This window comes from Pseudonaja textilis, chromosome 13 (assembly GCF_049901715.1).
Source record: "Pseudonaja textilis isolate UNSWEBS1 chromosome 13, rPseTex1.2, whole genome shotgun sequence".
Taxonomy (NCBI): domain Eukaryota; kingdom Metazoa; phylum Chordata; class Lepidosauria; order Squamata; family Elapidae; genus Pseudonaja; species Pseudonaja textilis.
Genome location: NC_142002.1, coordinates 11,281,163 through 11,293,639, shown reverse-complemented (window position 1 = coordinate 11,293,639; position 12,477 = coordinate 11,281,163). Strand labels below are relative to the sequence as shown.

Here is a 12,477-nt window from a genome sequence, read left to right as displayed (position 1 = left end):
CACCTACAATATGTCAAACGGATGGGAAGGAGCTCGGAGGAACGCCAAGCGTATAAATACTGCTTTGTCATGCTGTTCTTTTCAAGCAGAGCTCCTGGCCCAGATTGTGCAAAGACAGAACAATAAAGCAGCAGTAATAAATGGTTAGGGAGTTTGTCACGATGTAAGACAGAAAGATGGTAGTCGCCCTGGTGCACTTCCAAGAATACACTGCAGGATTGTGATTCCGCTCACCCAGAGGAAAAATTATTCTTGTATTCAATCCATTCTATTTGGATAGTTCTACCGATTTGCAGGTGAGAGTACAAATTTGAAGCTCAGCTCAATAAAGAAGAATATTTGTAGCCCAGGATTGTATTGAAGGGTCCTTGGTGCTCTCTGAGCTTGGTTGTTTTCTTGCAGATGTTTCATTACCCAGCTAGGTAACATCATCAGTGCTAGTAAGGAGTGAGATTTGGGAGGAGGGGGGAGGGAGGGAGGGGAAGAGGAGGTTGTCTTGGTGGTCTCTGAGCTTGGTGCTTTTCTTGCAAATGTTTCATTACCCAGACTAGATAATATCATGAGTGCTTATCTATAGATAGATAGACTAGCACTGATGAATTACCTACCTCATGAAACTTCTGCAAGAAACAAGCAAGCTCAGAAAGCACTAAAGACCCCTCATGCCCAGCACAACTACCAGTAACTTCACAGAAATATTGTTGTACCAATACCCCAAATAGTTTGTTATTAGTGTCTTCTGAAATTCCCTGATGTCTCCTCTTCAAATCCTAATCAATGCAATGGGCTGATCAGCTAAAGAAAATGCCTCTGGTTAATAAAGCAGCACATACATAGGTGTGTATAAGTGTGCGTACATGCACAATGTGCTCACACAGACACCACTCCAAAAATGTTTAGCTTGTCAGAATTGTAAGGGACACTCTTGGGTATTTTTACATTTTGTTCCATGCTCTTTGATATTAAACACTTGCAAATTAATGCATATCTGCTGAGATCACATGACTTTCCTTGTGACAACTAGCAATGTCCTTGTGACAACTATTAAATATGCAAGGTATTCCTCGATGGAGCTTGTTTTTAAAAACTCACCTTGAAAATTTGCTGGGTCCTTCACCATCTTCATCATCAAAGTCCATTCTGGGAGAGGAAAAAAAAGAGTATGATTACAATTTTATCTCCATAGCTAGAAGAGTCTGCATGGATTAAGGAAAGGAAAGGTTAATTATGCATTATTTCTCACAGTGCCTCCCTTTCTGGTTTTTCCTCTGCTCATTAGTGATGCTTGTTTTACTTTCAGTTCTTCCTTTTTGTTAAGAGTTTATGAACCGTCCTGTCCCTTCTCTCCTGGGAGCAAAGCTAAAACAGCCAAACTAGGGTGTCTATAATTCTCCAAATATTCTGGACTCCAAATCCCATCAGGCTCAGCCTGCCTGGTCAACAGCAGGGATGAGGGAAACTGGGCCCTGACATCCATAAAACCATTATCTCTCCTTAATTTCCCCTCTCCATGCTATGGACTCTTTTTTCCTTAGCACTGCTCAAAAGCAGAATTGTTGGCCACTTTGAACTTTCACTGGTTTCTTTTCCATCCCTCCGATCATTAAAAGCAAACCAGAAGCCAAATGTTTCTGTTCTGGTGAAGTTATCCTGTTATTTGGCTGTTCTTGCTTTGTGTGTGTTACAGACAGATGATCTTCAAAAGCCTGCCCAATTTCTTCACCCGTTACTTTTCTGGTCACCTGGCCAAAAAAAACATGTCTTCCAGTTCTCATCTTAATTTTCTCTGCGAACAAAACTCCTCCATCACCACCATTGCTACCCTCCTAATATTACTCTATTTTTGTCATTTTCTTTGAGCTCTGAAGTCTGACAAAATTGTTTGTGGGTTTACTTGAAACTATGTGCTTTGCTTAGACCAAGGACCACTATATATACATATACACATACACATACATACATATCCCTAAATCACCATCCCAAATCTACCTTTAAGAAGTGAGAGTAAGGGAAAAGTCAGGAAGTGCTATTTCTCAATTAAAATTTTAATTTTGGTTAAATTATGACCACCTTTTTCCTACCTAATTCCACCATCATATATTTCTGAGTAACAGATGCAGGGAGAATGACTCTCATTTTCATTGAAATTAAGCTGTTCTTTCAGCTCTTCTTAATTTTTTGGTGTTTTGATGGTCCTTGATTGGTAGGGAAACAGTGACCTCTAGTGGTCACTTGGCTAGCTAATAAAATAAATAGGATTCACTGTCCACTTACTGTCCACTTCCTGATGGATCTGCATCTTCCACAAAGGGTAGAAATACGTGGGGATGCATTTTTTCCTGGATTTTGCAAACATCTTGCTTGATTAAATGGTTTAGGGAGTTCCAAAGCTATCAACTGTTTTGTAAATACTTAAATGACATTTTAAGACAAGATCTTACAAAAATATAGATTTTGAATTTTCCTTTTCTTTTCCTCTAAGGTCATTCAAGCTGCTCATCTTTTTCCATTTGCATTTAACTCCTCTGCAGATCAGCATATAAATTTGAAATCAAACCAAGGTTAAGCCTTCCATCTTTTACAAATATTCCCAATCATTTACCGTTCACAGCATTTCGTTCAGATAGATGTTTCGCTGGTTTGCAGTCCTTCAAAAAAGACTGTTCCTTCCACCATGAAATTTCACTGCATGTTATTTATTTGACACAAGAGAAAAAGAAAAAAATCCATACATCAAGAAATATGACTGCATCTAACTTTAGCTTTCAGTCAAAAACACAAGGTGGAAACTATTAATTCAAGAGTAAAAAACCTTTTTGCGCTTAGTGGCTGAAAATCATTTTAGAGAAGATGAAAGCTTCACGGCTGATTTTTTTCTTTTTCCAATCTTGTACGAGATTGATTCTGGCCATTGTCAGCATCTCTCAATACATTATGATACCGTTCATCTATCTTCTTTGGAATCATAATATTTGCGGTTTTACTTCATAACTTATTTTCAGAAATAGGTTGGCCTATTTCTTTCCAGTTGTGTGTGTGTGTGTGTGTATCCATCACCTAGGATAAAACCTTCCCTCATTGTCCTGGTATTTCCAACCTTTATTGGTGCATGATTTATCCATCTCGCAATACCATCTCTTCTTTTCCCTCCAAGTGTTAGAAAATTGATCAGAGAGTGACCTTCAAAGTGAAAACCTGTATACTAATGCAAAAGACGAACGATCCCTCCCTCTTAAATCCCTTTCCTTTCATTCATTCTCCATCCTAAATGAAATGTTGTTTGTCCAAAACTTGCTGCCATTTAGCATGTATCTGTGTTTAGGTATATCAGGTATGTGTGTGCTTGCATGAGACAGGGAGGGAGGGAAGGGAGGAGGAGGAGGGGAAGGAGGAGGGGAAGCAGAAGCAGAGAAGGAGAAGGAGGGGGAGGAGGACAAGGGGAAGAGGAGGAGGAGGAGGAGGAGGACAAGGGGAAGAGGAGGAGGAGGAGAAGGAGGAGAAGGAGGAGGAGGAGGAGGAAAAGAAGAAGAAGGAGAAGGAGAAGGGGAAGAGGAAGAAGAAGAAGAAGAAGAAGAAGAAGAAGAAGAAGAAGAAGAAGAAGAAGAAGAAGAAGAAGAAGAAGAAGAAGAAGAAGAAGAAGAAACGACTCCATCTTGAAAATATATTGTCCATTCAACCTTATTTTGAAAAGTGATGCTTACTTACCCAGAACGCCTCTTTCCCCCTCTGGCAGGCACAGAACCTGCCATTCTCACTTGACCAGCAGCCATGGGTGCCACTGGCAATGTCACTGACCCTGGTATGTCCGTGGCCATTTCTGTAACACAGAACATAAAGCATCAGCTTAAGTTGGTAGGCAAATGGAGTGACGGTCTCCTGGCACAGCTGAGCTTTTGATAGATTGCGGTGAGCTCATTTGCAAAATGGTTTCCATGGGAGACTGCCCTTATTTACAGAATGGCTGCTAAGGAAAGTATCTTGGATACAAATTGTCCACTCATGAAAAAAGGAGGCCGGAATGATCCAATTGTTCAGAGGTGAACGACCCCACCCCTTTTAAAAAAAAAATTGAGATGGAAAACAGGAAGTTATCCCAGTGGTTCATTTTTAAGATGTCCTTCCCTCTAAATCAGTGGTGGGATTCAATTGTTTTACTAATGGTTCTGTGGGCGTGGCTTGGTGAGCGTGGCTTGGTGGGCGTGGCAGGGGAAGGTCACTGCAAAATCCCATTCCCTCCCCACCCCACTAACCTGCTTTCCAGCTCCGTTCTCCTGTGCGGGGCAACCAAAGAAGACCCAGCCAGACTCAGGAGGCAAAGAATAGATGGGGTTGGCAGGGCCAGTCAGAGGTGGGATTTGCCGGTTCTCCAAACTACTCAAAATTTTCGCTACTGGTTCTCCAGAACCAGTCAGAACCTGCTGAATACCACCTCTGCTCTAAATGTCAGTGCAATCTGAACTGTTACAAATGCAATTCTTTTAGACTTCAGTGGTTGCTTGAGCCAATATATTCATCACCATTCATCTGAATTGCATAGGATTGCATAGAAATGCATAGGAAAAAATGCTAAATCTATAATTCTATAAACCTGCTAAGATTAGATAGAGAGTCAGTTCAATGTAGGCATTAAGACATTTGGATAGGAACCAGGAGACCGTGAGTTCTAATCCTGCCTTAGGCACAAAGCCAGCTGGGTGATCTTGGGCCAGTCCCTCTCTCTCAACCCTAGGAATGAGACAGTGGCAAACCACTTCCAAAATCTTTCCAAGAAAACCACAGGTCGTTCTTTAGGAGTCAACACTGATGCAAAGAAGGATTAGCATGTAGTAAATATGAGATTTACCTGCTTTCTATTCAGCAGACATCTGATACAAATGGAAAAAAGATCATTTTACTAATATGCCAACTTTCATGGGCTTTTTAATGGACATGATTTGGATCTTATGGGCAACTCTTTTCTCTAACAGTCCGTTAAATCAAGATACCCTATATTAGCATCATTTTATGCTTCCATTTTTCCCTCTCCAAATCCATGATATTGGATTTCCCTCTCCAAATCCAAGTTTTAGGTCGCAATGATATTTACAAGCATTCCAATGAAAATAATACGTCATAAAAGATCCAAATTAAACCATCAAATAGGTTTGAATGCAACATTTACATTTTATTCCAACTGCAATCCTTCAAGCCTGGAAGCAAAGAATTGAATACTATTTGCTGGAGAATAATATTGGAAAATTAATAGGTGAATGGTGTTTCTTAATGTTTTCCTTTTTTAGATTACGAGTTGTTAAAAATGTGTTAGCTGTGCAGCACGCAGCACCTTTTTGGAGCCAAGTAACCTCAAACACCTAAGAAATAAATAATTAAAGAAAATTCCAAGTATCAGAATGCTAGGCTATCTGTACAATTTGTCTGGCCCAATGTAGTTGTTCTTACGAATGACTCTTTGAAGCATACAAGAACATTACAACTCCGTTTAAAAAAAAAACTACATTGTTAATTACATTATCAGCATTCCATGAATTAGCAATTCCAAGCCAACATCTCTCCACTCTACATGAATGTCAAAAAAGAAACCCAGATACTCAACATTTGTAAAAGAGATTTTAAAAATACAATTTTAAGGAATGCCAGATATAGGTGTCTGTTCCTTAACCTCTATCGTGCACTTAGAGGGAGCGTTTTATCATCAAATGCAAAAAAAGAAAAAGGAAGAAAGAGAAAGACAGAGAGAAAAAGAGAGAACCATAATGCCAGCTTGGCATTTGAAAATAAAAGCTAAATCAAATCTTTGATAAAAACATATGCTGTACAAAATAACATTAATTATCTCCATTCACATGATAATACTGATATGAACCCCCAAAAAAGTCCGAGATTCTTAAAGACAGATTTGTCCAGCTATGATTTAAAAGAATTGGATTAGTAAATTATTGCAAAGGCTCAGCTCAACCCCATTCACATCAATGCTCAACGCTTTTCAATGCGCCCTGCTCTCAACTAGATCAATTCTCTCCCACCTGTGCAGAAACGGTCCAACAAATACGTCTTTCCCCCCCCTCTCGCTCTCCTTTGGACGGCACCTTCTTTCAAAAGGAATTCATAAGAAATGCCAAAAACCTCCGGGAAGAAGCAGGGCTAGATTGGTATTCCACTTAGAACTCTCATCGCAGATCCGTTTATCTTAACAGCAGCCTATGATTCAGCAAGGAACAAACATCTTGCATACTGATCGGTTTATTTGCGGGGAGGGGGGGGGATACATTGATATTAAATATTTGAGTTCTGCAGGAAAGGCAGGAACTGGAATGGAAGAGAGTTTTTGATGGACAATACAGGCCGACATCCGGGGTGGGATACTGCTGGGGGTTGGCATGGGTTCGGGAGAGCCGCTAGCTAAGATTCTGTGCAGTTTGAAGAACCCCCAAATCCCACTCCTGGCTGGCCCCGCCCACCTCACCCCTCCCAGGAGTCCCCACATGGCCCGTTTTGGATGCAGGTAAGTGCAGGGCATGCATGGAGACTCAGGGAGGGTGAAAAATGGGCCTCCTGGAAGGAAGTTCAGGAAGGCCGGAAATGGGCCCGTTTCTGGCGTCCAGAGACCCTCCGGAGCCCAGGGAGGGCAAAAACACTCTTCCCACTGTGGTGCCCAACTAGGCCATGCCCACCCAGCAACTAGGCAGAGAACCCATTGCTAAAAAATTTTGAAGCCCACCCCTGCCGACACCTACAAGTTCACCAACTCATTGCCCAGGGGGCAAGGGGTCTATGACTTGGGTGAGTGGACAGCCAACCATGGATCCCATCACCATTTTAAGGGAAATAACTTGAGATAAAAGCCTTTGATGACCATCTCAGACTTTCTTCAGTCTGATGCCTCTCATTCAGTGAGATTTCAGTGCTGACCCTGCTACCTTGATGGCATGCAACTGAACAGCTGGAGTCCAACACAACTGAAGGACACCAGGAAAGTAAAACTGCACAGTTCAGTCAATGACCAGGTGATTCACTTTACAACCAGAATAACAGAGTTGGAAGGGACCGTGGAGATCTTCTAGTCCAGGGGTATCAAACTTGCGTCGTCACAGCAGCATTACGTGACGTATCACAACTTTTCTCCCCTTTGCTAAATGGGCATGGGCATGGCCTGCATATGTGACGCATCCGGCCTGTGGGCTGCCAGTTTGACACCCTTGTTCTAGTCCAACCCCTTGCTCTGGCAGGAAACCCTGCATCATTTCAGACAAATGGTTGTCCAAGCTCTAAAAACTTCTAGTATCTGAGCACCCACCATTTCTGGAGGCATGTCCTTCCTCAATTAATTGTTCTAAATATCAGGAAATTTCTCTTTACTTCTAGGTTGCTTGTCTCCTTGATTAGTTTTCATCCATCCATCTGAAGGCTTCTTGTCCTGCCTTCAGGTCAGATGTGGTACTCAGCAGACTCTGACTAGTTCTGGAGAACCGTAGTGGAAATTTTGAGTAGTTCAGAGAACCGGGAAATATCACCTCTGACTGTCCCCACCCCCATCTATTCTCTGCCTCCCAAGTCCCAGCTGATTGGCTGGGTCTCCTTTTGTTGCCCTGCATAGGAGAATGGAGCTGGAAAGCAGGTTAGTGGGGTGGAGAGGGAATGGGGATTTTGCAGTATCCTTCCCCTGCCATGCCCACCAAGCCATGCCAAGGCCACCAAGCCACGCCCACAGAACCAGAACTAAAAAAATTTGAATCCCACCACTGCTTCAGGTGCTTTGAAGAATAGGTTGACTCCCTCTTCTTTGTGGCAACCTGTGAGATACTAGAACACTGCTATCATGCCTCCCCTAGTCCTTCTTTTCATTAAACTAGACATACCCAGTTCCTGCAACCGTTCTTGGTATGTTTTAGCCTCCAGACCCCTAATTGTTTTTGCTCCTCTTCTTGGCACTCTTTCTAGAGTCTCCACATCTTTTTTACATTTTGCAGTATTCCAAGTGTGGCCTTACCAAGGCATTATAAAGTGGTATCAACACTTCACGTGATCTTGATTCTATCCCTCTGTTTATGCGGCCTAGAACTGCGTTGGTTTGTTTGGCTGCTCTTGCACACAGCTGGATCATATTTAAGTTAATGTCCACTAGGGACTCCAAGATCCTTCTGGCAGTTACTACTATTCAGCCAGGTACCACCTATTCTATGGTATGGTATTTAACCATGGTAAAAATGGTCATAAAATTGGGTCCACACATGTGATGACTGACTTAAACAACGATGGCTTAGCGACTGAAATTCTGGTACAAATTGTGTTTGTAAGTCGAGGACTACCCAAAATACAGTTTCGGTGGCGTTACTCTCCTCGCTATTCTTCACTGAGCATTTTCACAGCATTCGTCTCTTTCTCGCCCTTTGAGAATGAGTTAATTTTAACCATGATTAAGTAGCCATTCGGGACACAATGTTCAAGAGTGTTGGGTGAAAGCGCAATTTGTTACACTATTTTAAATACAGCTGTCGTGATTTCGCTCACTGCTAGATCAGCAAGGCAGATGTCTCCTGCTCAGCACAAGCATTAAAAAGCCAGCGTTAAATGCATTTCTAAGGGCAACTGAGCCATAAAAGGGGCAGACCAAACAATAAAAAGCCATTTTGAACATGAAATTTTACGGAACTATTCTGAGTAGTTTCACGTGCAAAATGGGACGCTGCCCAAAACATTGTGCTTGAAAAGGTTTTAAATGTTTTGCACATGCTGACGACCTAACGGCATCTTTTCCTACCAATTAATGTATCTATCGATTTTACTTTTTTGCAACCAGTCCTGAGATTCTGCCGAGTTGAGAAGAATATACACAGCTTCCTGATTTTAGCTGATCCTCAGAAAAGAAGGCTGATTTTGGATTTAGACAGAGATTTCTAAACTTGGCAACTTTAAGACTTGTGGACTTCAACTCCCAGAATTCTCCAGCCAGCATATCTGGGAGTTGAAGTCCATAAGTCTTAAAGTTGCCAAGTTTGGGGACTCCTGGATTAAGACATACAGATTTCATCTCCTTCCTGAAATGGAAACTACCAGTAGATGTTTTCGGTATGCATACAGCAAGCAAATGAAAGCCATTTGGAAGACATTTGGCACAATCTACAAAACATACATCTATCCTATTTGTAGGAGAATATCCTGAGATGCTTAACTAAAGATTTTCTTTTTGATAAACTCTCCAAAACAAAAGCCATTTTCCTTTAAATTATGATGAATTAATTAAATTAAAAAGCTGGGATCCCTTTTCCCAGGTGTCCTTACTCTCTAAAAAATACTCTATTTTTGCTGCCTTCTTCCCGCGGTACTTTACAATTCCTTCTGGTGATGTTTTGGAACTTATGTTAGTTGCAAAGTTGTTTTCCTTTATGTTACTCCTTCTTCTATCACAACATTTTAATCTAGAAGTGTTGATTTTGTGTCAAATACATATTTGGGCCAACTTTAATGTAGCAACTTAGCAGCTCATCAGCATTCTAGGAAAGATTTCTTTGTCATCTTTGTTCATTCAAGTTGCTATTTTACACCCTTCAGCTGAAGATAGAGAAACCATAATGCCTTCTAGAAGATAACACTAAGCTCCCTCATTACTCTTTCTTCAAAAAGTTGGCAAGTTAACATTAAACCCACCAATGCCGCTCAATGTCTTTCAAGTCCTTTGCCTGCCTGACTTTGGTGTTCTTAAAAATGGAGAGATAGGAAGCATTTGAAGATAACAGGAAAGAACCTCATCACTTCTCTCGTTGACTACAAACCCAGATATCCCCAACAGGGTCATTATTTGGGAAGCAGACACATGCTTGTCCTTGCAAGTACGACTAAAGTAAAACATAGAATATGGAATCATGGGGCTAGAAGGGATTTAGAAGGGATATGAGAGTGCTTCCTATGTACCATTAGCCGTGGTGGTACAGTGGTTAGAATTGCAGTATTGCAGGCTAGTTCTGCTGACTGCCAGCAGTTTGATTCTCACTGGCTCAAGGTTAACTCAGTCTTCCATTCTTCTGGGGTTGGTAAAATGAGGAGCCAGATTGTTGGGGGCAATATGCTAACTCTCTAAACTGATTAGGGAGGGCTGTAAAGCACTATGAAACTGTATATAAGTCTAAATAAATCAATATAAATATAAGTTTACTTTATTGTCATTGCACCTCATACAATGAAATAGAAATCAAATAAGCAAGCAGTGTAGCAAGATGTCTTACAGAAAGGGTTAAAGGGCTCTTGGAGGTCTTCTAGTCCATCTTCCTGCTGAGGGCAGGAGACTTATACCATCCTGGTCAAATGGTTCTCCAGTCTATGTTTGAATACCTCCAGTGATGGAGCGCCCAGGACTCCAGGGAACAAGCTATTCCACTGATAATTTTTTCTCACCATCAGGAAATTTCTCTTTAGTTCCAGGTTGCTTCTCTCTTTAATGATCTTCCACCCATTATTTCTTGTTCTGCTCTCAGGTGTTTTGGAGAATAAGTCAATCGTCTCATCTCTGTGACAGCCCCTCAAATATTGGAATCTATTTACTCGATTCCCCCCTAATACTTCTTTTTGATAGGCTAGATAATGATGACAGTCATGGTACTGAAGACAACCTCTCCAAATCCCAAATGTGTCCTTCAGTCACAAAAGCTGTCCATTCCCAGCTTTGCTGTCTTTGGAGCATGATTCTATGCTTTGTAGGAGTCTGGAAAAAACATAACATGTGCTGTCCAGACAGTTTATAGTTAATTGGGTATTGGGATAGTTAGTTAGGAATTGAGAGCTGTCCCCTTAAGGGAATGCATCATGGTAAATGTAGTTAAGGCATCTTGGGAAATGTAGTCCATATCATGTGGTCATATCTGTAATCCTAATTGGTCACTGAATTGACCCTTGGTGGGATGGGGGAGGTTCCTTCACTCTTGCCTGAACCCCATCAGCATGCTGGTGCCTCACCTCCTTTGCTCCATCATTATGGGAATGAAAAGACCACTATCTTTTTACACTATGAATTCAGCTATGCAAAGATTTGGACATTGAGATGAATCTCGACATAACCGTGAGTTATATATGAGGATACCTGATGAACCAATAAAGAAACTTTGTATGGATGCTTTGTAGAGTTATTTGTCTGCCTTATATTCAGCTAGTAATTAAGGGACAGAACATAGCACAGCCAGTGAGTAGGAAAAAAATTGTTCAGGTTGCTTCCAGAGAGCTGTCTTTGTTCTTTATTACTCCAGGCAGAAATTGTCATAAAAGTTCATATTAATGGCAGCTTGTCAGATCAGTAACAGGAGCATTAAATTGGCCAATTAAATCTGTACAGCATGGTGCACGAACAAAAAGTAAAAAGACAATGTTTTCTTTGTGATCCAAAATGCAACATATCTGAACATTTATAATGTATGAAGCTGCTTGCTTTTGGGGGACACAAAATGATACCAATTAGCACCCCTTGATCTTGCCCACCAACACTGTGAAGAGAAGGATCAGGGCAGACATGAAAGCAGTCTTCCAAAATTTGAGAGGCTGCCACAGAGCGGAAGGGGTCAAGCTATTTTCCAAAGCACCCAAAGGCCAGACAACGAACAATGAATGGAAACTGAACAAGGAGAGATTTAACCAGGAAAGGAGAAATTTTCTGACAGTGAGAACCAATGGAACAGCTTGCCCTCTTGAGACTTTCAAGAAGAGATTGGACTGCTACTTGTCAGAAATGGTGTAGGGTCTCCCGCTTGGGTGGAGGGTTGGACTAGATGACCTGCAAAGACCCTTCCAACTCTAATTATCTGATTGTTTTTACTGAAAATACCACCGGGACTTGAATATCCCCATAGGCAAAGTTTTCCATGCCATTCACTTAGAGTTACACTGTCCTATCTTCTGATTTCCTGGAAAATATTCTGGTCTTTGCTCACTAGAGATTCTTTTCATTCTAAAGGGAACATCTGCATGTTAAAAAAAAAATCCAAGCTGAACCTACAAGAGAGACCTCTCCATTCCTCCCCAACTTCACTTCCTTTCTCATACTGAGACAAAAGGCTGTAGCCAACCAGCCTTTTCACATGTAAAACAAGAGCAAAGCGTAAACTTCAGGGTGACTGACAGTTCTGGCAGCTGCATTCTTCTGACTCCTACTCAAGCTAACCAACCCAGGATAATGGCATACCAAAGAACTCAAATGAGCAATTTCACAGGAGAGTTGTGTATAAATGCCCTCTATCTCGTGTCTAGAAAGAGGAGGATGCAGAAAGGTCTCAAAACATGTACAGAACACGGTCTCACGGTTGATTGTTTTTCCTGAATCTCCCAGTAAAACTCTATTCTGTGTCTGCCCAACTCTAACAAGTTCAGAGGTGGTATATTCAGCAGGTTCTGACCGGTTTTGGAGAACTGGTAGCAGAAATTTTGAGTAGTTCAGAGAACTGGCAAATCCCACCTCTGACTGGCCCTGCCAACCCCATCTATTCTTTGCCTCCTGAG

The 12,477-nt window shown here is 41.5% G+C and overlaps 1 protein-coding gene across 1 annotated transcript in view; it reads right to left on the bottom strand.

The window, feature by feature from the left end:
• The window catches only part of ARNT2 (aryl hydrocarbon receptor nuclear translocator 2), a 106,847-nt gene that overhangs the window by 84,455 nt on the left and 9,915 nt on the right, over positions 1 to 12,477 (bottom strand). Inside the window, exons 2-3 of the mRNA XM_026709640.2 lie at positions 3,706 to 3,817; positions 1,093 to 1,140 (exon numbers count right to left, since the gene is read on the bottom strand). Coding sequence (XP_026565425.2) covers positions 1,093 to 1,140; positions 3,706 to 3,817 — 160 coding nt within the window. The remainder of the gene's footprint in view (positions 1 to 1,092; positions 1,141 to 3,705; positions 3,818 to 12,477) is intronic.